A 27859-nucleotide genomic window follows, 5' to 3' on the forward strand; every position below is an offset into this window, starting at 1 on the left:
TTTGGAAAGATTGGTTAATCTAGGTTAATTATAAGAAAGGCACGTTTTAATACTATGGCTATTATATGAACATGTGGAAGATAATTACCTGTACAAACTTCTCAATAGTCTTCATAACATCTGCATTGAACTGTTTTACTTGTATTGCAGTCAGATCCATGTGACTCAAGAGGCAATAAATTATTTGTAAGAGAGACTGCTGCATGCTGGGTAAGCCTTTGTCCAGCAACTGAAAATTGTGGAAAAACACTTAATAATAGAACAAATTTCTTAGTAATAAAATAAGTTATGGATATTTGGGGATGCTCACCTCAGCCATATAAGTGACCATGTTCAAAGTAATGTCTGAAAAAGCTTCGTGGAGGTAGCGACAAACCACACTGACCCAGGAGAAGGGATCCCGTGTGTATGAGCGAGTTTTGTACAAGGTCATCACATGAGCCAGATGGGACAATTTAGTGTTCTTCTCTACTAAACAGACCTAAAAGAAAGAGAAAAAAAGCAAATAGTAGAGTGCTGTTTTTTGGTACATTCCAAATTCTAACAATATTTTGTTGCCTAACCTGACACAGGCATAAAGTTTTGGTATAAGTAATATCTTGAACTACATGTTTGGTTAACATCCTAGAACAGGCGTGTCAAACACACTTTCACCAAGGGCCACATCGGCAAAATGGCTGCTCTCAAAGGGCCAGATGTAAAATAAATCTAACTACTTTTTTAACTTGTTAATTAAATGTTTCTGTATTCAATACTTATTCAAGTTACAAATATTGCATATGCATTTGCCTAGATGTAAAAATATGGCTGTGCAACTGTGTATCTCCTGGTAAAAATGACATTTTAAGTCCATCATACCTTTTAATTTACCCTGTTGAGGGCCACATAAAATTATGTGGAGGGCCACATTTGGCCCATGTGCCTTGAGTTTGACACGTGTCCTAGAACAAGAAAATGTAAGAACTATTTTGCACCTGTGCAATCCTTTCAGCGCTCTCTTTACAAAACTGAGTTGGATGTGAAAAGTGCTGGACCAGGTGTGGCAGAAGACACAACACATTCAGAGGAAAACCTACATTAAAAAGAAAAGAAAGAAAGTAAATTTGAGCCCTGGATACAATTGAAAATTAGCATGTGTAGGCTGCAGACCTATAGACGTAGAGCTGTCGACCACGGCCACTCTGGATACAGGGGTGAGCTGGCAGAAAAGCTGCAGGGTGAGGTCAGAGGTCACCTGTGACGTAAAGCCCTTGAGTAAGAGCTGCTGTATCCCGGGGAAACCACTCCATCCCAACTGAGCCTGCAGCTTCTCCAGACGCTCACGGTTTTCTATTCGGTCTAAGGGAACCTGTGAAGAAGAGTTACGACTGTATGAGAAATGGACATGGACATTGTATATAAACAGTATAAGCTTATTTTTGCTTGTAAATAGTGCACCTCTGTTAACTAGTCAGGCTATGATAATAATAATAATAATAATAATAATAATAATAATAATAAATATATATATATATGCACCCACACAGACACACACGTGAGGCAGATAGGGGGTATAATTTTGTATTTCCATTACCTTTGAGAGCAGTTTATGAACCAGCCGGAGCGACATCTGATATTCAAATTCAAAGTCTGACTCCATAAGAGACACTGCGACCCAGAAGACCGTGGCCAGTATCGACGAAGGGTGTGAGACGTGAGCGGGGTCCGATAAAACACTCGGATCAATCCGATTGGTCGATGATGAACAGGAGCCTGGGGGCCTTCCTCCTCGAGCCAGGCCATTGTTGCAAGCCTATATGTTAAAAAGAAAATATTATGCTGAAGATTGTAATGAAGTGCTATTAGCGACTAAGTTTGTTTGGTTATTTCTTATGTCTTTGCTTGTATGCAGCTCTGTTCCTCCACTTTACAAGATGAGTTCCCAATAATTTTTTTTTTCATTTTTATTTATTTTTAGCAATGCAGAATTATTAAGGGGTAACCAATTATTATCCCTTGGTCTATGGTGAGTCTATGGTGAGGTAAAGTGAAATCTAAAGTTAAAAAATGCATCTGGTTTGTCCACTGCAACCCCTCTGTTCATGTCTAAAAATGAATAAAATGCTTGAATATTTACTCTTGCCTGTATCCGGTCTAAAGTGGCACTGCGAGGGGGGTCACTAGAGAGGTTTCCGTATTCTCCAAACTTTTTGGGGACAGAGTAGGAGCGCTGGTGTCGTTGTGACGCTAAACCTGCGAATCCTGGTCCTGGAAAGTTCAGCTGTCCTGTGCTCTTTCTGTTCATCAGTTTGTCACTCAGTAAGAAGTCAGGAGAAGACGTCCTGCAAGGAAGATAAAGTCATTAATATCTATTTTTTATACACTGCCTTTCACACAAACTGTTCATATTTATTTAAATACCTGGTTAGTGCTGCCATTAGGTCGCTGTTCTTCAAACACTCTGCCAGATTCACCACCACTGCTTCCAGAGTCAGCAACACCTCCATCACATAGCCCTGCGAGAATATTTACATAAATTACATTCAAATCTCATTTAAGTCATGATTTGACTTAAATAGATTAAATAGATTTTTTCCCCTTACTTGCACCTCATCCCCATGCTCCCCCACCACCTCAACAAGGCGGGACACCAGGTCAGACACTGCATGGTTGTTGATGGGCTGTTTGAGAGCTCGGAAAATTTGGAAAGAGCGTCCAGCGTAGTGACGAGAGGAGCTGCACAGAGCTGTCTGTAAGGCTACGTCACTCAGCTGCTGCTCCAAGTGGAAGTCTGTGGAAATAATAAGATACCTTTTATACATAGACATAGCATGTTTTTACGTCACTTACTTTAATGTGATCCACTTTTGGCAAATGTATATTTCAAATGGAAAATGGGAGTTTTGACATGACATAAGGTTATCTATTATACAAGGGAGAGTTGTTGGTCTGCTCAAATTGGCATAAAAACATATTTAGTAATGATGGATGGGCAGGCAATGAGTAGGTTTAAAAGAAGTACTAAGCTCTCGCACCTGACTTAGACTCCTTGAAGACAGAGATGACGTGCCGGAGGAAATTGGAGAGCTGCTCGGAGCTCTTACAGTTTGGGTTCTTAGGTGTGATGTCCTCATGCGCCCACAGTGGCCCGAATGCTCTGAGTAAGGACAACACAGTACTCCAGGCACTGTATACCCACCACCATGTCACCACAGACACATTAACACAACAGCAATATGTAAGGTCCACCACACATATGCTATATAACGCTCTAAACACACGGGTTAACACAAACTTACGGCTTTACAAAGACATAACATTAATATGCATCACTTTAAATGCATGAATAAACACAACAGAGGCTTGAGTGAGGGTAGACTAGGGATTTGTTCTCATACTGCAATGCATTTTGAGATAAATGATAAGATAGTAAAATTATACTAAAAAGTAATACAGTCACTAATGCAATTTTTTTTTATATATATATAGACTTACGGCTTAACCCACAGTTACTTGATGACATTTATCCCCATCTCTATTGTATCTATTTCCGTTATTGAAAAAGCTTGGCCAATGAAATGCTTGCATCTAAACAAAGGCTGGTTAATGTATTTTCAAAAAAATGTCTGGTTATAATCTTAAAAAGTATATATTATTAAACATTAGCCTGATCTTAAAGTCAAAACAGTTAGAGCGTTTTATGGTGTGGTGGCTTTAATCCAATGAATAAATAGCAAATCACCCAACAATTGCCAGTGAGACATAATTAACAGTTTTTGTGATGCACTTACCTTGTGGAGAGAAATTCGATAAGCTTGTGTGTCTTCTCATCATTTTCGCTGGGGGTGTCCTCGAGATCCTCCAGGTCATCAGGAGTGACAATGGGCAGATTTCCCACACTGCCAGCGGTGCTGCCTCCACCCAGACTGGCCACCGATGAGTTTGAGGTGGAGCTGAGGCCAGAGTCAGCCACCGGAGAGGCTTGCCACTCTCTCAGGAAGTCTGGAGTATCTAAAACAATGGGGTATTTAATATACAGCAGAACTTACATAAGACAAATCTGTTGTAGGATAAGAAATGATAGCCGTAACAGTAGCATTTAATAGCAGCCTGTCGGTTGCCTGCACATCAGTACATTGTTTATAGATATTTTCCTGTTGATTTTAATGGGTAGGACAGTAGAGAAAATGAGGCAAAGAGTGAGACGAGACACTGTCAATGTCAGGACTTGAACGTATGACTCATAGTGATCTGAGTGTGCGCTATGATCTAATCCCTACGCCACATATTGACAAGTAGCTATTTTAGGCTTTTAAAACAGAAACCATCTCATATAATGCATCACTAAAATCTATGACATGCAAAAAATTTCCATGACTCTAAATACAAGGCCATCACACTTGTCATTCATGTTTTTGTTACTTTCATGACTTACTTGATTGCTGGTACTCAGAGTGGTAGCTGGACTTGATGGTGAGTGTCTTGTTGTCGCTAATTTCTCTGGTCAGCATCAATACAGAAGCTATAACCTGGGGATACAGAACAGATGCTATTTAAACTGTTGCTACTCTCAAAAGATTAGCAAAACATATCTAAAAAACTACTGACCTGGAAGTTGTTGTTACAGGAGAGGGCAATGAGCAGATGGAGGAGGAGTCGTTTGCTGTGTTCATACACTTCAGGCCTGTAGTGGTCCAGACCTGCCACATATATGCACATATTTAGTAAATTTTTATTTAGCTTATTTTTACATTCTAACAAACTAGCAAGGTAAAGCACATCCACATACCCTGTAATGTGTGTCAATTTTTTAATAATGGGCTAGCTTTTGATTTCATGCACTTGGCCATCAATTATTCCTGCAGTATTTGTAGAACAACTGAATACTTCATGGTAAAGACATCATCAGAATAACACTAATGAAGATTGTCAGGTATGGTAGATGGTATGGCATTTGTTTTTATATAATTTCATATACAATGATGTTAAATGAATGTGACACGAGGTATTTCAAAAAGTTGTGGCTCTGAGATATTGTCTTTCCATAAAAAGAAGCATTTATCCCGTCATGCTAAATGATTGGTAGACATCACAGAAAATACTTTCACACCTCAAAGTTAGTAAATGTTTACATGTAGCTTGGATACGATCATTACTGCAAATGAGGTAAAATACGCCCTTCGAGACAACTGTTGTTGTGATTTTGGGCGTTACAAAAATAAATGAATTGAATTGAATTGAAAAATATTTTGTTCGGGTTATGATATATACATATTTTGATGTGGTACATACCCAAAAACAAGGCATGAAGTAACAGAGGCAAGTGCAGGGCCCAGTCTTCCCTCACACTGTGGTCCACCACCATCTCAGTCATGAAGATCACTGCAATGTTACACCTGAAAAAGGGACAATAAAGTTTATCGTTAGAACAGCTTGTTCGTAAGGCGGATACCAATCCTTCGTTTAATGGACCATTGCTTGAACTTAATTAATTTAATTGGTAATTATATTCAATTACATTTCTAGGTTCAATAATTTTTTGTCCACACTGACTAAGGGTGACAGGATACCATATTTTAAGGTCTTTTTCTGCTGTTGGAATATTTACTTTCATTGGCAGTTTATTACCTAACATGCTTTATTTTTTTACTCTTGTGCTTATGCAATGCACAGCCTGTTCACACCTCCTACATCACAAACTGACTCCAGTCAAAATGTTCAAATTTTTACAAATGAATTTGCAGATGTTAAGTACAAAACATATTGCATAAAGTCATTTTGTACATAGTTGTTTTGATTTTTATCACTTCATCTGTGGAAAGTGTGACAGTTGTGTGCAAATACCTGTCTGATAATGCATAAGATAATGCCCAGAATTTCCAGCTAAACTGACAGAAGAGAACTTTGTTCTGATGCATAGGCAGTACCTGTGCAGAGGCCCTCTTGGTGTGATGGTTTCTGGGAGGTAGTCAACCAGAGGAGCCCAGCATCCCCCATTCACCGGCATCGGTAATGGCTGTGGACGGTTGGTTTCCAAAACACTCAGCAGCCAACCAGCGTACGGGGGAAGAGGGTCAGCTATGAAAACAAAACACATATTCATGTGATTTACTATATTTTCCTTAAGATTATAAATATTTCACTAACACATAAAAACAGAGGGGACCTGCAGCAGTGTGTGACAGCTGGGCCTCTTCTCGATGGTATTTACTATTGTTGAAGTAGTACTTAACAATGACTGGGTACTTTGTGAGTTATTTGCCCTTTAAGGATGGTGTTAACAATATCCTTTTGACCTTGGTCTCATAACACATACATCACGCATGTCTACCTCACGTGCATCAAGAGTAGTGTTTTTCAAACCGGTCAACATTGTGAGGAATGTAACTGGATATGAAAAAGTGGTAATTTTTATTTTACAATACACTTTACAATAAACAGCAGACAAGTTTTGTTATTTTAATTAAAACTACTGGTTTTGTTTAAACATTAGTGTTTATCTTATATAATAGACCACTTAACTTTAACCAAGTCATTTGTCAAACGCAAACTATTTGTACATCCATTACTGTTCAGTGACAAAAGTCTCAAGTATGACAGACAGTGAGAATCCATGTCCTGGAGCTGTGTACATTGCTCTGCACCTCTGAACCCCTCTGGGCTTCTCTGTCTGGGACATTTTCTCATGAGAAAAAACAAAATGGACTCACTCTTTTCGTCTTCATATGAGCCGCCTGAGCTGTTACTGTAGCGGGACTCCAGTCTGTTGTGTGCCCTTGCCCTGCTGTGATAGAAATTGCAAAATTCAGTTGAATACTTAAGAGAAATAATAAAATTAAGTAAAACTACAAAAAAAAAAAAAAAAAGATTTCTAGTTTTCCTTTAGGGAACAACATAGTATTTCCCATTGAGTTGTCCCGATAGGATGGTCTTGCATAGGTTTAATGCCAGATCCAGATACAGAACATTTTATCCAGGCATTGTACTTACACAATTGTAAACTGCCTTTTGATCTGAAATATGTTTATACCTTGCTAATTTGTAATGCTTTAGATCATGTTGATAATCTATCTATCTTTTGATTGGTAGCTTTTTAGAGTGTACCAATAATCAAGGAACAGATCAAATTCAAATTTCTTACCGGTCATCACTCTCTCTGGCTAGTTTGGTCTCATCTGTGTCTGGGAGATTTTCAGGACCAGCCACAACTGTGTTACTACTTGAGGTGGTTCCTATGACAAAGGATAAATTATTATCTGTCATGTTCTACAAAAAAATAATTCAAGGTTTTTAAGTAATTACGCCTGTCTCACCTGTCTGTGACATAGAGGCTTTGTTACTAGCAGCGAAGCGATAAAAGGGAGGGTTGTCACAATGTAATACCACTGGGTTGACTGGCTCAGTTTGTTGAAGTTCAAATATTAGCTCCTCCATTGTTTGGATGGTGTTGTTGCGACAGAGGTAAATCACCACCTTCTTTATCTAAAATATTGAAAATTTGCATCAGAATTTCAGTGAGCCATATTCATTATTGGGTATGTGTACAGAAAAACTTACATAAGGCAATAGCGTAGTGTCGCTGCTGACTCCACACAGGCTGATGAGAAACTGTAATGTTATTCTCAAGTTGTTGCTCCATCTTTCGTTAGAGACCAACGCATTCCAGGCATTTTCAATTTCGGGACCTGGGACCTCGTCTCCGTACTGAAATGTAAAGAATTACATTGAGTTTATTTAACATATATTCATATATTCAAACCAAGAACATCATATAGACTGCAAAGAGAGACTGACTCCATTCTGCTGTTCAAAGTTCTTTACTTTTTGCTGCCATTGCTCTGATTATGAGGAGCTAGTTGTTGTCTAATAGCAGGGGCAAAATAAATAAAATAAGACCTTCACTGGGCTTACAACAACTTATTTGGCAAATGCACAGAATAAAATAATATAAAGATAAGATTTGACTTCAGTGACAATTATTAATTTGGTTATGTGCACTTGTTATACTGTAGAGGCATCAATGAAATACTATTTAAGATAAGATAACATGGTAAATCTGTACCTTAGCTGTCATGAACATAAGGTTGTTGAGCACCAAAGATGTTGCCTGCAGGGATCCCCAGCCGTTGCCCCTCAGACTGGGGGAGGCTCCCATGTTCTGTCCGCGGGACTCATCATCAGGGGTGCAGGGACTGGAGGGCGGGGGTAAGAGACCAGTGTCCACCAGCTCAATGTTACTGAGCCAGGGCAGCAGGTAGGACAGCATGATCTGTCTGCCATTAGGATGTGTGGTTGAGAAACGCTGGCTCACCTCTGCAGCAAAGGAGATATGCAAGTCATTAATGCATTAATGTCATTAATGCAAGGTTTTACAAATGTTACAGACTACCATTATACGGAACATATTTTTAGGACAATAGGTGTTCTTTAAGTTAGTTTTACTTTTATGTTTCATTAATACTTTGTCTTGCCATTTGGTTACTTACTATTATGTAATATTAGTTCTCTTGTCTATATAACTTATTATTTGTTTTTAAATATAAATATGATAAAAACATTACAACATATACCACAACCAGATGTGATGCTGCTACAGCTGTAAATGTCCATCAAAAGGACATTTACAGCTACCCTCTACCCTCTTGGCCCCTCTGTTAGCGTCAAGTCATTATAGACTTGTTTTCATAATCTATAATTGTCTACATAGCAGTAATGCATAGGTCACATACTATTACAGCTGCCAGTGGTATATCTTAATTTGTCAACAGTCACACCCTCTGCTAAGCTCACTGTTAGACTCTCTCTCCCCCGCTTGAGTTATTGGTCAGAACAGAAGCATGGCTTATCTGTACTCTAATGTCCATCATTTTTAGTATGTGTTTGTATAACTCAAAGTACGTGTGTGTTTTTGAGTGGGTGGAGGGATGTATATGTGACTGTGTTGACTGTGGGCTCAGGACAGAAACACAAAGGATCGTTTCAGAAAGTGTTCACACAAGGGTATAACGATGTAAAAAATAAATTACGGTAAATAAGTAATTATGAGTTCAAGTTTATGTGGTTAATTTACAAAGATATTGCGGTGCTTGCCTGAGAATAGGGGCAGAGTGAGCTCCGGGTACATGCTGGCCAGTTGGATGGAGAGCTGAGACAGATTGACACTGTACAAAGGAGGCAGAGGGCCGTGGGTGCCGTACAAAATATTCCCAGGTTTCTGTTCCACCATCCTCTTGGAGTAAGCACACAACTTTGACTCCAACACCTGAACAAGAATCAAAACAGTGTTACCTAAAGTCCTCATTTTTTGGTCAAACATCAGCTATCAAGCTAGCTAGCAAGTCAGTTTTAATGCCACTTTAATATATTTTAATGCCACAAACATACATCTAATGTTTACTTAGATGTATGTTTGTGGCATTAAAATATATTAAGGTACATTTTTAGACTATACATTTTTTTAATATAAAATATGATGGCTTTGATTGCAAAGAACTATTTTTGATAAACCCACTAAAAACCCTTAATGCTTTTTGATACAATGCCTTGTTTATGCTCATGTTTTTGAAGAAAGTGATTCTGCACCTGCATGAGCTGCATTGAGATTTCATATATTTCTCTGCTCGTGTCTGAAGCTTTGAACAACACCAGATTGAGCAGAGTAACAAGGTCACATGGGTAATTCCTAAAACACAAATAGTTAGTTAGTTATTAGCAATTGGCTTCATTGTATCTGACCATTAAGAGCACATATATGGATAATGTATATATAAAGGTGAGTTCCTGACCTGTTGCCGCAGACTGTAGCAATGGCCTTGAAGCAACCAGAAGCCAGTTGATAGGAGCCAGTGAAGCAGCGGTCCACAGCCCAGTTAAACAGATTACTCTGATCTGGGTTCAGCTCCAGTAGAAGGATCACCACCTCACACCCGAGACGATGCACCTACAGCAATAATACATTTGTGATTAGTCTCAAAGCAGTACCAAGGCTGTCAGTATACCGCAAATAAAATCACATGTAATATGATCTGAGTACTAATAGTACTACAACAATTACTACTTCTACTACTGCTTAAACCAAAACACAGTATTAATGATATAATAAAAATGTACTCTTGGTAATGTCTTTACCCTGAATATATATGAATCACTTTTCTGAATTGTATCTGGTGTGTCATAATTTTTAATTCTAGAATAGCTTTTTTCATTTTTAGCTGTTTTCTGACATAACTAAAAAGAAATAAAATAGGATGAGATGAACCATTGCTGTAGGTTGACATACCCGTAGATCGTGACAGGCCAAGATGTTGTCGAGCCATTTGTACAGATAGCCATCAGTAGAGAGACCCACATTGTCAAACACTGGTCCACAACACAAAACAGCTGACATCGCCTGAAAAAGAAACATTTAGAATGATATATTGTATATAAATTGGAAATATTACCTAGTTTTGCTCCAGTTTTTTACCTTGAGGGCACAGTATTGATAGCGTGTGATTTGATGATTTCGGTCACTGTATCGGTCTAAAGGTGTAAACATAACACTGAAGGGTCCAGCCCACTGACTGAATAGTATAAACAGGTGATGCCTTAGAGACTGTTGAGGGAAGAGGAAACGTCTGTGGTGCACTGCAAATGAAAAGTACATTTAACAAAGCTTTGTAATTGTGTAATAGAAGAATAACAAATATTTATACTGCTAGTCATGCTTTAAATGATTATACTTTTTGCCATTATGAAAAATCTTTTTCAAATTTTAGTACTACTACTATTTTTATACATTTAAATAAAATGTTCTCACTATATATTAGTTATGTTAAATTGTATTCTGTGTTTGGACAGGGAAATCAAACTGTCTAAAAATGTTATGCTCTTACATTATAGGAAAACAAGTCAAGGTTATAAGGACTATATAAAATTCAACTGGCCAAAGTGGCTAGTAGGACTAAATGTGTTAGCAGCCATAATGAAAATCTGACAGCATTTTGGAAGCATTATACCAAGCCGGGCAGTTAGTTATTACATTATATGTAAGTATGTCCATTTATTTACCAGGGACACACTGAATGAGGTTGGCCACCATCCCACTGAAGTGAGCCCTGATGTCTTTGAGCACCTCCAGCTCCTTCTCATTCTCTGCTTCCAAAAGCATCCGTGTCAGGTCCACATACTCCAGGAACAAGGCACCCAGAGCCAAAGAGTCACGCTCCAAAGCCCCATTTGTGCTGCAAAATATTAAGATTTATGTATTAAGTTATTACATGTACAAATGTTTAGATAACCAGTGATCATCCGCTTTATGGATGCATTTTGGATTCAAGACAAAATTGAACACAGATTAAACATCATTTGAATACATTTGGCCAATAAATTTGACCAGTAAATGGGTTTAGTCAAGTAACAAATTATTGCTATGGAAAGGATTGTAGGACATGATTAGGTAAAAAGTAAATCTCATATGTACCTGTCACTAATAACTCCCGCATTAGCCAAAAGCTCAAAGATTCTCAGCAGCTGTAGCCTCAGAAGATCTCTCCTCTCTCTGCGCTTCTTGTTCTGCAACAGTCAAATAACAATCAAATAACAGTATAATTAAAAACACTCAGTAAATAGAAAAAAACAGATTCGATCTCAAGCACAGATGTTGCACAGATGCTCAGTATTTCAACCATACATCTTTGTTTTTACCTCAGGCCTTCGCTCAAGTGCCTCCTTCATCAGTGGATGGAGTTCTTCAACCAACTCCCTACAAATTGATAAAGTAAAAATCAATTTGTAAACCACTAAAATCAAGAATCAAGCATAGGTGTTAAGAGGAGCTAATGAAAATACATTGTTAACTAAAGCATTTAAAAGTCATTGTAAGTCACACATGTAATAATGCAAGTCACATTTCATGACCTTAATCCTTTTAATAACAATGAACCCTTCTTGGAAAGCATTTCAGGCTGAAATTAGCTGGTTCTTGATAAAAGGACATAGCCCTCTTTTACAATGGTGCCTCTGTCTTTGTGAAAAATGTGATACATCTTTGTCCTTCCAAGAATTCACTTTCTTGATCTGCCATGCTTTTTTTCCTTCTCACAATACCACAAAGGTATGCTGCTAATCTCAGTTATGACGAGAATGCAACGACAGATGGGGAAAGAGAAGACGCACACTGGACTGTACCTTTGGATGTTCTTATGTAAGAAACATAGTGAAAATCTAGCACCTGGTCAAAGCTCTATTGTAGTCCAAAATAAATTATCTTTTACCTTATTTTGCTTAAATTGTCTCACTAAACAGACAGAGTATTAATGAATGGTGACTATTGATACCACACTTAGGGTCTCCATGCACTGATACATATTAGTATGATGAGAAGAATTCAGTCATTAAGTAATTGTATTAACTTTATTCTCAACTGCTCATCTCATGCAATGAAAACAATATATCCTTTCTGTAAATATATATCTCAATTCCAAACTGATTATAGTTGAACTCTGGTAGCAATTTAAACAATATATGTATTCCAACAGATAACTGATGTCTGTAATGACTCTATGGTATAGTGATCATACCTAAATACCAGGGCATTTGTGCACCCAAATCCAAGCACCAAAGACTCGGTGATTTCCAAACTCTCGGCTCGCATCAAAGGGACGAGCTGCTTCAAAAGCCAGGCCACAGAAGGAGTGCCTATGACCTGAGACAAAACAGCAATTTATATAGTGACAATGGGTATATAGAACCTATGGACCATTTGTGCTGCATCATCAAATACATTTTTGTCTTTACTGAATTATTGAAAATATGGGCCTTCTGAGAGAATGGCTAGACTTTACCATCTAAAACACAAACATTTGTTCATTCTCTTTGAAAAATGTACAATAGATTAATTGACAATATACTGCATTCATGGACCATAATTGATAAGTTAATTTGCGAAAACAGATGTGCCATTCAACAATAGTAGTTGAGACTTGCGATTTACTTGATTTCAAATGTCAAATGTATTTTAGTGCAGTACAGTTATTAATAATCACTGCTTGGGAAAAGTCATTCAACTTCAAATCCAATGATAATACTTTATGTTTAAAAGAAATCTATAATTAATTTAAAATGCATATTGTTAAAAAAAAAAATCTAAAAAAAAACAATTATCTTTTTACACCACATTCCAGTTGTCAATAAATCACTCAACAAGAACAATGCAACCTAGTGTATTTCCTATCCAATATAATTTTCCGTACTTCACAGAGCAGGAGGCACACAGACCTTGTTGTCGTAGGTAACACTGCCATCGGGGGTGGTGGCGGTGATCTCAGGTGTGGAGGCCCGCAGGTGACCAGGAGACATGATGCTAGGCTTGGCCACACCCAGGCACATGATCAGGTAGTTTCTCCACAGAGAAATATAGCTGTCATTGGAGCCTGCGGTGCTCGTCTTTTTGGCATTTACAGGGCTGCTGTTGGAAATAAAGTATACACACTATAAGCATTGTCTGAAATATGTTTTCTTATCTAAAAGTACACTGCCTGGCCAAAAAAAAGTCACCACCCAAAAAAAAAGGTCAACACACTGATATTTCGTTAGACCGCCTTTAGCTTTGATTATGGCACGCATTCGCTGTGGTATTGTTTCGATAAGCTTCTGCAATGTCACAAAATTTATTTCCATCCAGTGTTGAATACATTTTTCACGAAGATATTGCATTGGTAGAGTCTGACCGTTCTGCAAAGCCTTCTCCAGCACATCCCAAAGATTCTCAATGGGGTTAAGGTCTGGACTCATGCTCATGATCCCTGAACCACTCCTTCACAATTTGAGCCCAATGAATCCTGGCATTGTTATATTGGAATATGCCTGTGCCATCAGGGAAAGAAAAATCTATTGGAATAACATGGTCAGTCAGTACATTCAGGTAGTCAGCTGACCTCATTCTTTGAGCACATACTGTTGCTGAACCTAGACCTCACACGTACCTATAGGTTCATACCTATTTGCTTAGTTTAATCCAGGTGGCAACTTTTTTTTTGACCAGGCAGTGTATGTACATCATTCATTACATCACATAAACATTTCGTACAGAAATAATGTTATGAGGTTGATTAGACAAAATTATGTATTGCTTTCTGTTAAAAAGGGCCAGACTCAACAAAACTCATAAGGAACAAGTCTTTGTACATGTTGCAAAATGTTAATTAAGTACTACAGTATAAGCATCATAATTTAAAAACTATAGATCTTAGTAAAAGACTAAGACTAAAACAAATTGGTTGTCAAGAGTAACATTGATTTAAAAAATTAGAGAGGTGTGCCTGGTCTGCAGTGGTCAGTATTTATCAATGGTGGGTCAAGATGGTTTAACTATTATGGTATGGAGTAATTGTTGGAATACAAAGTGCAACACACCTCTAATAGTCTGTTATTTTTGTGACTGATCATTGCATTTAAGGTGCATATAACAAAAAGAGATATTTTCTTACTTGGGGTCAACGAGAGGCAGTAGCAGTTGTAGTCTTGTGAAAGCATAAGGCCAGGCGTAACCCAGAGCGATGGGACAGTGTTTAGGTAGATGCTCCTGTCTTAAGAATATGTGCAGACAGAGCACCCATGGGTCCTTCACACACTGTGCAAAGATCCAGACATGACTGGGACTCTTCACATCGTAGGAGCTGCTGACGAGGCGTGCTCCCCACTCCACCAGCCACTGAAGGTCCACATGATGACTCAGGGGCAGCGTGGACTACATCAGGAGAGTCAGACAGTCAATGTCCACAGTACAGGGGAGAGATAAGTGCAACCCAGTCTAACTACAACTTAGATTATACCAAACAGTGTAATTTAAGTGAATGCCTGAGTATTTCTATTCAAAAAGTGAAATACATATCCAGGATTGTATTGACTCAATATACACACTGACATATTGGCTTACAGGGTTATCATGTTTTATGCAAGATCACCTTCCTGTCACATCATTGGTTGTAACTGGAGAAGGTAAGGTGGGTGAAGTGTCTTGCCCAAGGATATAACAATAGTATCTACTGGGTCATTGTGAGAATCAACAATATAATTATTCCAATAACAAAAAAAAAAAGATAATATTTGTACAAACAATCTGAAAATAGATGGTGAATGGAGAGCAAAATAAACTCCAAAGTGTGGAATATATATAACTGAAAGATTGCGCAGTATCTTATTGTGTGTGTAATATATATATATATATATATATATATATATATATATATATATATATATATATATATAAGATATAAGATTTTCTTTTTATTATCGACAATAATTCGATGAATAATACATTGCATTATTCATTCACTCCACACCCATTAAAAATACAGTATAACATTAAACTTGACACTTACTGAGTCTGACACAGCCACATGAACTATGCTGTCCATTACGGTTGGGCTCAGCTGGTCCATGATCTCGATCATGGGCTTGTCGTCATCCTGGAGCCAGACACATTTAGACTGTCAGCTATTTATAAAAGTGTGCCATGTGTATGTGGCATCTATAATAACAACTACACTCAGAGGACATTTGCACCATGAGCTCTGATGTCTCTGTCCCCCATGTATGCTTCAACTTATGCTTAGCTGGTTGAGTTCATTTTATTATACTACTATACAATACTATCTTATTCATAATAATAACAATAATAATAATAATAATAATAATAATAATAATAATAATAATAATAATAATAATAATAATAATAATAATAATAATAATAATAATAATAATTTTCATTCTCTTTCATATGCTTTTATTAACATATATATTTTTTCTGTCTGTTTCTATTTCTTTTTATGCCTAGCCATCAAAAAGCTGTCTTGCACAGGGTGATAGACCCCATTTCATAAGATTATACAGCTTCTTAGTGTGTCCATGTTTTTCACAGTGTCTTCTGTGTACTTGCATACATACAGTATGTGAACAGAAATATGTGTACAGTATATACTTCTGTATGCAGTAAGTGAAGCGCTTGGGTATGTGTATATGCTATGTGTGTGTATGTGTGTGCCTTATACTGATCATTGTGAAAAATAAAATTGAATTGATCTATGGCATCTATGGCTAATTTGACACTGTTCTGAATGATTAAAACATAAAAAATATATTATATTGTTGCTAACTCAAAATGTTTTCTTACCGTGATTATTCATGTAGTATTTTTAAAGATACATTATCTCGTCTGTGCCTTTTGGCCAGGCCTCCCTTGAAAATGTCTTTTAATGGGACTTAATTAAGGGTTAAATGAAAACTAATAGAGTAAATGTGAAGCAGCTGTTATGATTTGTGTACAACTTCTTTCATCCACATACTACTACTTACTCAATTTTTATCCTAAAGCTAGAGCATAGATTTCATACACTAGTTAACTAATTTAATTTAATGGAAATAAAATACATTGAATTTGAATTTAATATTTACAGAGGGATAACGGTACCTCAGCGTGTCCCAGGGCAGTAAAGAGGCAGCGTATTTCTCTTAAAACTCCCACAGCCAGTTTCCTTGTGCTGATTTGACAGGAGCAGAGAAGTAGCAGAGCTAGGCCCTCCACAGCATGAAGCACTGAGCAATGTGGATATCTGTCAGGCACCCGAGGGCTGGCCTGGAGGAGAAGGGAGAGAGGTGGCATGTATCAAGTTATAACAACTGTGATACATATGAACCAATGCATTCTGATGAAGTAGAAATTGAAAGTTGATGCATTGTGACTGTATACAGACCTCTACTCCGCCTCTCATCTTCCCCTGTAGTTGTAGGGCCAGTCTCCATTGAGTGAGGAGCTGAAGGAGGAGCTTCACTGAGGCATCCTGTAGACCCTGGTGTGTATCCTGCACCTGGAGAGGCAAAAGGAGGGAGATATGGGGTCACCCAAAAAGTTATCTGCTTAATTACCCCATTCACACATGCACACCTGGCCCTGTTCACACATAAACCTGACGTGCATTTTACCCATAATTTGACTAGGTACTGACCAGACAAATTGAATTGAAAAATGAAATAAGTTCTGGCTTTGTTATATTACGTGACAGGTCTATGGACTTTATTTTGAGAACCCCATTTCATCCCTTAAAATCCTTTTGCTAACAAATAAAGTAATTATGTCATCAAATATTACAGCCTGTACAGCACATTAGATTTATGGAGATTTTGATGATACCTCTCGCAGAAGGAAATGTGTGTAACCAAACAGGACATCCTCCCTCCAGTCTGAAAAGTCAAGTAACAAACTCTGCAACGAATTCTGGGAAATTAGACGAAGCTCATCGTCCATGTGCACTGTGAGCCTAAAGAAAAAGACAATATAGATTAACATACTTGCATACTGTAGATACAGCAGTTTTAGGCAATTACTAACTTTTCAATTTTACATCTCAATATTAGATTGGAGTATTTTACTAAACAATATTACCTTGAAAGGAGGTCAATGAGCTCGGGTTTGGACATCCCATCAGGGAGGATTCGGGGAATAGCTGCCACACATGTCCTGAACAGGTCGATTTTAGGCTTCCTCTCACCACTGTAAAAGGAAAGGTACAATGAAGACATGCAAAAATAGAAGGACCAAGTTACAAAGATTGGTATTATAACTATTTCCATTCCCCTTTTATTTAAGACTGTTGATATTGCTTTCTAAATTGACTTTATGGTAACTTTTTATGATGGAGAGTTTTCAGCTTGTCCCCAAACGTTATTGATTTGCCTGGAATGTTCCACTGTATGGTTTAAAATTATCTATCTCGCATTAATTCCAATAAGACAGTTTTTCTGCTCAAAAACACCATAATCCAGTATCAAAAGCATGTATTACTACTGGCTGTCTCAACTCCCTAAATCTAATGCCATACTTTTGAAACATGCCAAAGCAAGTTACATAGTGTCTTTTTCAGTTGAAAAGTTCCTTACGTGATCATGTCCTCTGGTTCCTTGTTGAGCATCTGTGCACTGGTCAGCATCATGCAGCGGCCCACCTCCTTGTCCAGGTGTCTGAGGATGTTGTCCAGAGCTTTTCGGACTTGTGAGTAGTACAAAGACATCCCAATGAGTTTGGCCTCTTCCTCTGTCAGAGTTTTACTAAGATATGTCTTCTTTTTCTTCAGAGAGTTTCCTGATGGCAGCGTGGCTCCGGTGTTCGGCATTGGGGGCTCTCCATCTTTCTGCTGCAGAGCGTCTGCAATCACCAGGAACGCTCTCAGACCAATGTTCATGCGCTGGAATACACAACATACTCATATGGATTAATCAAATACTATAACTCAACTTATTTTATGCCAGCCTATTACACATTAACAGTATTGCATTCAGAATAGGATACATAGTACAAGTACATTTCACACTAGAGAATAATGTAAGTAAAAAGTTACGCTAGCCTTCAAAATGATTAAGTATTAAGCAATCCAGATACATGACTCTCTAATTACCATACTCTACCTACAGTGGTCCTGTGTGATGTATGTCAAAGTTGAAACAAAGCGTATACTGTTCTCCATATGACTCACTGACAGACAAATACAAATAAAATGAGGAATGCTCCCCTTTGTAGTCTCAGAGGATGCGGCATTGAACTGTCTGATATGTGTCTATGTGCATGTGCGCGCGCGTGTGTGTTATTGATACTATGTTATTTTTACCTCAGGGTTCAGACTGAAGGCTTTGGCTGGTTTCCCAACACTCAGCAGGTCAAAAATGATCTCCTTCATGGCAAAGTCCAGCCTCTCCTGATTTGGAAAACAGGATCAGTGAACTGATCAATTATTTAAAGTGCATTTGACTTATTCATATCTTTTTTCTAATTATGATGCTATGCTAAATATTTATCATAATTTCATATCAGTTAAGTAGAAATTTCAAAAGAAATTTAGCAAACAAAAAGTTGGAAAGTACATTAAGTATCTGTGAGCTGTTAAACAGAATACCCCTACCTAAGTCATCACCTGACATCCAAAACGCTGTGGCAATTTATACATATGGAAGGTATTTTTCGGGTAATAATCATTGTTTTAACAAAATAAGTCATTATTTATTTATATTTGTCAAATTATAAACTACTGTTTAATTTATACAAGTTTTAGCCCTTGTTAAGATTATGGTTGCTAGGTATGCCCCTATGGATTGTGGTCTATTTAGAGTTGGGACCTGGACCGTGGTTATCAATTCTTCTTCATTAAGTAGTACTTTTATACTATTTATATCATACATAATGACTTTTATTATCCTTGTAAATTTTATGATACTCATAAATAATGTATGATGGAGGATTGTTATAATTTTTACGTTATCTATATTGTGCAATTTCAGTAAATTAGAAATCATAATAATAGCAAGCCATTTGAGTAGATATTATAAGATTTCATATGATTTTATTTTAGTACAAACCTGTGCAATGAACTGGATGATTTTGACAAAAATATTTAGAGGCATGTCTCGGGGAACAACACTGCGGCTGCCTTTAGGAAACAACGTGGAGGTAATGGACGTCAGACGACTAAAAAAATAAATATATAATATATGTAAAAAATATTAAATATAGGTTATGTATTTTTTATGCAATGCATTTGTGAAGTCATCATGCCTCTTACCTTTGTGTTGCAGTGTTGCTCTCACATTTAATACGTATCATGTAAACCCATAAGAGGCGGTAGAGTGATTCAAGAGCCACACGTGCCATCTTTGGGTCTTTATTCTGTCAAATGAAACATATTTTTAATAACTGTATTAAATGTGTGCCTGCTCTATCCCTCACGCAGACATCAACATGGGTCAGAGAATGTTCTCAACCAAAAATAAATGCTGCTTGTCATGCAATTCATAGTCCATTGTCACAACCTTAAATCTCAATCTGAATTTGCACTGCATTCCTGTTCACACCGTATTCTGCTGATACTTCAATTTACGTAATCCAAAATAGGAGGATGCAGTTACTGTGTGCTCAATCAAATTTTAAAGAATACATACAAAATCTAATCCAAATCACAATTCAACATTTTCCCCAAATTGTTCAGTCATAGTAAAAGTGTCAGCAGGTTTGTTTATTTATGATCTGAACAGTTGCAAATGTGAGCATACTAAACAGACTAATGAAACAATCATTAATACAAACATACTTTCTCAGGAAAACTCACTTTGAGGTTTGAAAGGCAGTTGTTGAGGAAAATGTGCCAGCGGCAGAGGAAGAAATTCTTCTGACTGACACACAGCAAACAGGTCACCAGAGGGTACAGCGCCTGAACAAGACACAGAGGGACACATAGCAAAACATTTATAAGATAGATGCTGCTACAATATGCATGTGTTTGTATGTCTAATGTAATTATCTTTGGATTTTAAGCTGATTCGCCCCCCTGTCATTTTACCTCAGCAACAAAACATCACCTTTTAGAGATATGTGACACATAATGGAAATATAATCATGGTGATTTATTCATAATATTGAACCCAGATTCCTGAATGTTCTAGTATCCTGCCTAACATAACATATTTGTTGCTTGCAATAAGCGCTTTTAATTTAATTTTCTACGTATTGACAAATAAAAGGCAACATATCTGGTGTATTACAAAAACCAAAGAAGCTTACTTAATATACCAAAAAGAGAACTGTACTTCTACTTCCTCTACAAAAGGCCTGTATGTCCAAAGGTGTCTGTTAAAGATGCCAAATAGGGTTCCCACACTTGAACTTGGGTGTCCCATTTGTTTATGAAGTTAACATGTCATCAGCTCACTGTTTCTATGGCCTCTAGTGTGGCACATTCACACAGCATTGAGATCATGCTTTGTCTGACCATGTGGCTGTGGGTACAACCTAGAATTAGACCTTTGTCAAACCTGGAGAACGCATTTGTTTGTTGTACCTTATCAAGGTGAGAGCTTGATACCCGTCTCTTGATGTCTTTCATTTCATTGTCTGGCTCAGAGGAATAACAATTACGGAAATTCAACTCATCGCAATCATACCAAACATTACTTGAGCTCCTTCTAGTCTCACATGTTGTTGTTTGTATCTGAGGCAAGTGTCAAATCTGTGAGTGGAGGTGTGGTCACGTTTTAGAGATGCCAAACATTCTCAACTTGTTTAAGAATTCAGAGAATTTTCCAGGTTCATGACAGGCATATTTCAAGACACAAGGTGACTGCCCACAACAAAGACACCTTTGAACACGTATAGAAGCCTGGAATGTTTAGGGGCATTAGGTATAGGGATTTATGACTAGAGCTATTAATAGGTGGCTTGTGCAATGATTTTAGCATTAAGAAGCTAGTAGATGATGTTGCTGTTTCTAAATAGACAAATCGTAACATAAAAACTACAGATGTCTACTACAGCTGTCTAGTTGTGCAATCACAAGCTAAAATTATTTTTATACAGTAAAATGAGTCATAATTTAATGATGTTTACTCTGCCACAAACAGTCTCACTAAAGTAAAATTGTCCCATTTAATTATCTGATCACACTTTTTTTTTTAACACTACACATTACTACATAACAACCTATTAATAACCTGTAATCAGATGGTAGTTTGGATTAGGAGTCAGAGTTAAAGGGGACAGATTAAATGTTTATTAGATTGTCATTACATGCTGTTACATTATACTTAAATGAGGTATGTGCAAGGTAGTAGTGTACAATTATTTATTTTTAATTTTCTGTAAGATTAAACTTTGTTAACCTTCTACCAGAATTTAGGTAGCTTCCATAACAATTAAAGAGTCATCAAGTGTATTTTATGTGGTTTATTGAAGCATACAACTAAATATTACATAATCCTGTCTTGTGAAAGCATATCACTGCTATTTAATGAGATTCAAATGTATGCACTGCCTCAGTTAAACATTTCATTACAATCTATTTGAGTGACCATTGTTTTAATTTCCATATTGTATCAAATTTTCTGATTCCACTCTGTAACGCCCTGCTGCTGTAAAATATTACCCATCTGTCAGTGTTTAGAGCCTATCATGTCCAGCGGAGCCTTAACATATGGCTGTTAATGGGGGCAGCAGGATGAATGGCGGTGGCTACTGACGCAGAGTACAGGGATGTGAACTGACCAGTGAGTGTTTCTTTCGGGAGGATAGGTCCAGTGTGATGTCATAGAGACTCTCCACAAAGTTCCTCAGACATGGTACATTCACCTCGTTCTTCACAGTCTGGAAACAAAAACAGATAAGGGTGAGTCACAGCAATAGTTGATCTCATTTGTGTGTTGTTATTTTTTTAATGCAGCTGGCCTCCATGATGCATCCTTAGTCAGTTTACAACTACAACTACAACCAATATAATACGACTTATAATACTACAGTATAATATGGAGTTATTGCATTGTTTTCAAGAAGTCCACCATTTCATTGGTATTTTTAAATTTTCTATAGTGACATTATTCTCTCAATGCTGATGACACAATATACACTGTATCCAACCACTGGTATATTAATTGGAATCCAGTAAAATGTTTTATACACTTACAGCAGCTACAGGGACAAGTATCTCCACAAACAGTCCCGATAACGAGTGTTTGATGTCTTTGTCCTTCACGTCCAAGAAATACTGTGCACATTCCTGAGGAAAGAAGCAGATCCCAGAGCTGATCAGTGGCTCTAACAGAAGGCTGTTTTGGCATATATACTTCCTAAACGCTACTGATGTAAAGCCCTGAATCATTATCAGGAGTAGAAATGGGAAACAGGAGCGCAATCATCATCACAAAACCAATAAACAGAGCACTTAACCTCTGATTACTTCACTGGAACTTCTCAGTAGTGAAAGGAGATGTGGCTAAGTGCTACCACACAGTATTGTATTGTATAAGTAGGAAGGGACATTGGTACAAGGGCAAAACTATACTCTAAAGACATTTTTCATCACTCACACATTAGTACTGTATTACGCCACAATTACTGGAAGTCTTATGCTGCATTCAGACCATGGCGTCTGGTTTACACACAAAGTCTATGGGGGATATGGATCAATATGGGTATTTTCCATAGTTGGTGCAAATACCAGTTGTTTACAATCCAGATGGTCGATAAGCTCTAGCGATATGAAGAGCCACAATTTTGGGCGAATTTTGAATATTTTCCCCAAATTATAATAGCCGATGCTTTATACATAATATTTCTATAAATAAGTTGTTCACATTTCTTCTAGTAAATTGGTTATATAAATAACTATTAACAATGTAAGGGGGGCTGGAAACAAATTCTACTTGAACAACTGTAGAAGGTAAATTGGCCAAAAATCCATAACTCCACCTCAAAATACAGAGCTTTTTGTCATAATATTTACCTAATTGTTTGACTTGTGTATTTGCACAGTGGGTTTGATCATTTTGAAATATGAGCTCTCAATGTCCCATAAAGGAATGTACAGTAACTCTACCTGCATAAATTGAAAGGATGCCTCGAAGTCTTCCACTGGGTACATTTTGATTCGGAAAAACTTGAGCCCCATGATCAGACTGATGGTGGACTGTATCACGTACGAACTCTGCTCCTTTTGCTTTAGCTCTTTAAGCTCAGAAATAAACTTCTTTCTCACAGCTGGGAACCTGCCAAAACAAGCCATTAAATATTATTAGATGTAACATTTTTCAGAGCAAAGTCTTAAGGGCTCCGTAATTAAAAAAAGGAAAAAACAGTGAGTAATGTTTAAGATTTGGGCGTTTGTGTCTACAGCAGATAGCCTCCATGTGGACAGATTTTACCAACACGACTCGACTGCCCAGTCTATATTTAGAAAGGCATGTGGAGGGGTGATGTACTGGGAATGTGTATGTGCCTGCTTGTTCTGGGGCCAATGCACTGGTGTCTATGGTGCTTGGCGTGCTTCACATGGGCTGGCACTGCTGATAAGTGAGTGGAGGAGTCATCACGAGATCACGTCTGGTGCTGAGTGTTTCAATACGAAGCGAATAAACACTGTAGGCACTAGACAGGCTGCATGTATGAAAAATAGTGGCAAGAATAAAGTATGGGAACACTTTTTAAGCTACTGCGTCTGTGCCATATAATTACAAAATAATATTAGTAATATATGATAATTCATTGACAATAAATGAAACCGTCTCAATTTATTTTGCCTTAGGATCAGTACAAATGTACTCCAACTTGATTCTTAATCACTAGATTTGAAATTGATAAGGTCTTTTTTTTTTTTTTTTTTAAAGCAATTTAAAACAAGAAAATAATTTGGAAGTTTGCAAATTGAAGTTGGTCATTAACTAGTATGGTATTTTCACTATAATGTTTCTCACTATTTGTTTAATAATAAGTAATTTGATTAGTTTAATTTTTGGTGATTGAAACAACTAAAGTTTAAGCATTTGTCGATAATGTTGTTGAATACTGATAAATGCTTGCATATAAACAATATAAAGCATGAGCTGGTGTAATCCCTCTTAGAATAAAGCATATTGAAGAAATGAGTATTACCTATAACATGCCTGTATTTGACCGCTAGATCTTGGTGGCTTAGGTTTAGATTAAATGACCTGTTTCACTTAACAAAATTGGATCAATAGATCTCGCCAAATTCAAAGGCATTGTCTAGATTTGGACTACTGACTTGTTATAAAAACTGTTCTTTGACTTTCTGCTCTGTGAACCCACACCTCTTTAATAATAATAATCTTCTGAAAAGTCTTTTTCTCACATTATATTACCCAGAGTTAGAGGTCCATCACTAAACATGCCATTAACCACATACATTTCTAACACATAGACTCAGCTGTGGCCCACAGGCAGGCACTCCTCAGTGTCCTGAAGACATATGGACGCCATGTGTAATACTAGTGTGAATGGGGTCAAAAGGAGGACAGGTAGCTACTGCATATTCAAGTTTTCACAGCTGCAGAAGTGGCCTGGATTTCCACAACTATGTAACAAAAAAGCTACAACAAGCAAGCTTAAATAAGGTAAACTGTAGCAGGGAAAGACATAAACAATAGTTTATAGGAGAGTATTTAAGAAGAATAAAAATGCATTATATAGTTGTCCTAGGGTAGACTGACTAAAGTGTGGTTGCTCGAGGACACAGCAACAGATCAAACTGCTGACCTTTGTTTTGGTAGAGCATACTTACCACTGAAACACTGGTGCTACAGAACATTTTCCAGATAAATATGGTCAAAAAGCAATGAATAATAAATAGGCCTCAAATGCAGTTTTCTATCAACCATCAGTACAAAATGGGTACAATAAGTAACTTGTTTTCCTAACCAAACACCACATGAACACAGAAAATCCATTTTGTTGAACAGCTGGTTCAATTACCTGGATTGGGCTACAACTCCAACCACTTCAGCATAGAGGTCTGCCACAATGTGCATGTTACCAGTGTTGGGTCCCAAATACCTAAAATAAGCACAAAGATGTTGTGTAAACTACTACTGAAGAAGATGTATGTGTAATCCCTGAGTCGTCCAGGTCTGATCCATAGCAAAAGATGAAGTTTAAATCTGTCAACTGGACAAATCGTTGTAGGAGTAAAACAATGATTTGTCCAGTTGAAAGATTTAAACTTTGTCTTTTGGTACTGAAGAAGAATAAAAATATATATACAGTTAGTGGAGCTTACCCTTCTTTATATTTGAAGTGCTTAAAGGCCAGGTTGATTACTTCCTGAATTAGTCCATCTAACAATGGGTGAAGGGGGATCTTGAATAAAAGCACAAGGTCATTGGTTATTTTAAAATCAAATGAAAGATGTGATGACAATAGAGTAGATATGGAAGAAGCTTTGCCGCATTGAGCGGTATACACAAACGCCCACTGCTGCAATAATAATCACATTTCATATTTAGGCCAGACCAATACATTAGCATATTAAAAAGCATAACTTGGCTCTCTGCATAGTGCACGAGCAATAACAGAAATGTGAAATCAACCCCATTGTTAAGATAAACAGAAAGAATGTATTGAAGAAATGGTACATTAGATTATAGTAACGTTTTTACAAAGTTATTAACTCACCTGCTTTAAAACCTCTATTAGAACAAGAGAGAAGATAAAGTCTATTGCCAGATCTCTCCGCTCCAGTAAATAGTCCTTTTGTTGCTCATCGCTGCAACAGACAATAATTATCAAAACTCTCACTTAAAATATATGGTTAACAAAAAAATATGTTCTCACATTCACAGGTAAAGTATACAATGTTTAGCTCCAAATTTCTGACCTATTCTAACAAAGTGTTAAATAAAGATGATGCTGCATTTTATAAAACCATTAAATTTACAACCAAATTTGAATGCTTTTAAGGCCTACACTTGGCCTTGACAGTATACAATTAAACTGTTATACTTTTCTTTCTCGGTTTGTCTCTTACTTTTTGGACTTGGTGTTGGCCCGTGGTCTGTACTCATGAGACTCATCCTCCAGCCCGTTCTGCCTCTTGTACCAGTCAAACAGGGTCCTGAGGATGGAAGGCAGGCAGTACTCTGCTAAAGAGCTCATGCTGCTCATCAACTGCACAAAACACAGATTAAGATTGAATGGGACATTAACCCTGGTCTAACTCTGGTATAACAGTGTCAAGTGCAGACCTGATCAAATTGAGGGTCCTCTCCTCTCTGTAAAGACTTGTTTAATGGCTTCTCCTGAAAGATAATGATACAAAATAGGTACACTTGTTAGCCCTATAGCACTATAACAAAGGACTCAATGTTACAAGATACAGAGGTTTATAATTGGTTTGGCTGTGGGATCCACTTGTATCCCCTAACAGTCAATGGCTCTCCAAAATGATTTTATGTAACACAACATAAAGAGCATCAAATAAGTAAGCATGCTTAATGAATGTTAAATGGTCACAAACAATAAAGTTACAACACAGAATATCTGAGAATATCTGGAGACAATGTTTACATGATTGAAATGACATGTAAACAGATCTGATCTGATGTGAGTAAGTGAGTTCTTTCTAACTGTGTTAGACAAATGTGAAGACAAAAACAAAAGGAAACTGTTAGAGACTCAAATGAACTGTACTTTGTCTTCCAAATACAACACTTAGACTAAACATCTATTCATTATTCATCTCACAAAGCATTGATTATCATTTCTCTTGGGCATGTAAACAAACGTCAAATGCCAGATCTAATTATTGCGCTGATCTGATTATTGTAGTTATCTGTTTTTTTCTGGTCATGTAATTGTACCCAGTCAGAACAGTAATCCACCAAAAAGAAAGCTCACCAGCGGTTCAGCCATAATGATCCTGATCTTGCGCTCTGACAGCAAGGTGAAGTTTGCAAAGAGACTCTTGAGGACGAACTCGCCCGGTTTACTCTCCGGGTCCACATTTACCGGCGCCATGACGACAGGACCCTTTCTCTCCACTGTTCCACTAACGGGCGGGGACAGGCGGCTTCAGACCCACTTGGAGAGGCTATGGACAGAGACAGAGAAAACATATTTAATTATTTTAAACTAAACTATTTATACACTACACTTTATATTAATCCACCTAGTGTACCTACAGTATGATTGCAAAAGACACTGCATTTTTGTTGAAGTACTGTATAATCCTTCGGATTACCAGGAAAAAAGCAGACAAGTGAGCAGAACCAAGCTCCCCAAAATGTGCGCACTTTGTTTTTTAAAACAAAGTGCGCACATTTGAACTATATAATAATCATGCACCATCCTAAAATGTATGCAAAGCATTTAATTAGGACCATTTTTCTCTCTGTAAAGAGCTGTAACACTTTTATGCATTTGTGGTATAGTAAATAAACCCTGGAGTGAAGCCAAGTGTCTGGAGCCATGACTAAATTTAGTGCTATATAAAGAGAGTGGCACATTTGACTGAATACATTTTCCAGATTCACAAACACCAACTGGTCAAGAGCACCTTATCATCTCTCTTTGGGGCTT

General features: G+C 37.3%; 1 protein-coding gene across 4 annotated transcripts in view; it reads right to left on the bottom strand.

Moving 5' to 3' along the window:
* Window positions 1-27363, bottom strand: part of fryb (furry homolog b (Drosophila)) — a 37744-nt gene extending 10381 nt beyond the window's left edge. Inside the window, exons 1-49 of one of the 4 annotated variants that reach the window (XM_055226355.1) lie at window positions 27179-27363; window positions 26527-26580; window positions 26310-26449; window positions 25958-26048; window positions 25563-25642; window positions 25259-25339; window positions 23367-23535; window positions 22455-22547; window positions 22040-22138; window positions 20112-20213; window positions 19569-19672; window positions 19366-19474; window positions 18621-18707; window positions 17896-18200; window positions 17402-17509; window positions 17150-17276; window positions 16713-16826; window positions 16430-16594; window positions 15342-15428; window positions 14448-14707; window positions 13237-13426; window positions 12540-12664; window positions 11665-11722; window positions 11441-11532; window positions 11029-11201; window positions 10445-10605; window positions 10259-10369; window positions 9765-9919; window positions 9562-9661; window positions 9070-9241; window positions 8042-8292; window positions 7537-7683; window positions 7293-7461; window positions 7121-7211; window positions 6690-6763; window positions 5907-6057; window positions 5272-5375; window positions 4588-4679; window positions 4415-4508; window positions 3771-3990; window positions 3015-3136; window positions 2583-2770; window positions 2401-2495; window positions 2117-2321; window positions 1574-1792; window positions 1150-1348; window positions 975-1072; window positions 311-481; window positions 89-229 (exon numbers count right to left, since the gene is read on the bottom strand). In XM_055226355.1, the coding sequence (XP_055082330.1) occupies window positions 89-229; window positions 311-481; window positions 975-1072; window positions 1150-1348; window positions 1574-1792; window positions 2117-2321; window positions 2401-2495; window positions 2583-2770; window positions 3015-3136; window positions 3771-3990; window positions 4415-4508; window positions 4588-4679; window positions 5272-5375; window positions 5907-6057; window positions 6690-6763; window positions 7121-7211; window positions 7293-7461; window positions 7537-7683; window positions 8042-8292; window positions 9070-9241; window positions 9562-9661; window positions 9765-9919; window positions 10259-10369; window positions 10445-10605; window positions 11029-11201; window positions 11441-11532; window positions 11665-11722; window positions 12540-12664; window positions 13237-13426; window positions 14448-14707; window positions 15342-15428; window positions 16430-16594; window positions 16713-16826; window positions 17150-17276; window positions 17402-17509; window positions 17896-18200; window positions 18621-18707; window positions 19366-19474; window positions 19569-19672; window positions 20112-20213; window positions 22040-22138; window positions 22455-22547; window positions 23367-23535; window positions 25259-25339; window positions 25563-25642; window positions 25958-26048; window positions 26310-26449; window positions 26527-26580; window positions 27179-27298 (6663 nt within the window). In that variant the 5' untranslated portion in view covers window positions 27299-27363. Of the gene's footprint in view, window positions 1-88; window positions 230-310; window positions 482-974; window positions 1073-1149; window positions 1349-1573; window positions 1793-2116; window positions 2322-2400; window positions 2496-2582; window positions 2771-3014; window positions 3167-3770; window positions 3991-4414; window positions 4509-4587; window positions 4680-5271; window positions 5376-5906; window positions 6058-6689; window positions 6764-7120; window positions 7212-7292; window positions 7462-7536; window positions 7684-8041; window positions 8293-9069; window positions 9242-9561; window positions 9662-9764; window positions 9920-10258; window positions 10370-10444; window positions 10606-11028; window positions 11202-11440; window positions 11533-11664; window positions 11723-12539; window positions 12665-13236; window positions 13427-14447; window positions 14708-15341; window positions 15429-16429; window positions 16595-16712; window positions 16827-17149; window positions 17277-17401; window positions 17510-17895; window positions 18201-18620; window positions 18708-19365; window positions 19475-19568; window positions 19673-20111; window positions 20214-22039; window positions 22139-22454; window positions 22548-23366; window positions 23536-25258; window positions 25340-25562; window positions 25643-25957; window positions 26049-26309; window positions 26450-26526; window positions 26581-27178 lie in introns of all 4 variants that reach the window. The other 3 variants (XM_055226353.1, XM_055226352.1, XM_055226354.1) reach the window with 3 other exon arrangements.
* Window positions 27364-27859: the final 496 nt, after the last annotated feature.

The sequence above is a fragment of the Periophthalmus magnuspinnatus genome, chromosome 14 (genome assembly GCF_009829125.3).
Source record: "Periophthalmus magnuspinnatus isolate fPerMag1 chromosome 14, fPerMag1.2.pri, whole genome shotgun sequence".
NCBI lineage: Eukaryota > Metazoa > Chordata > Actinopteri > Gobiiformes > Gobiidae > Periophthalmus > Periophthalmus magnuspinnatus.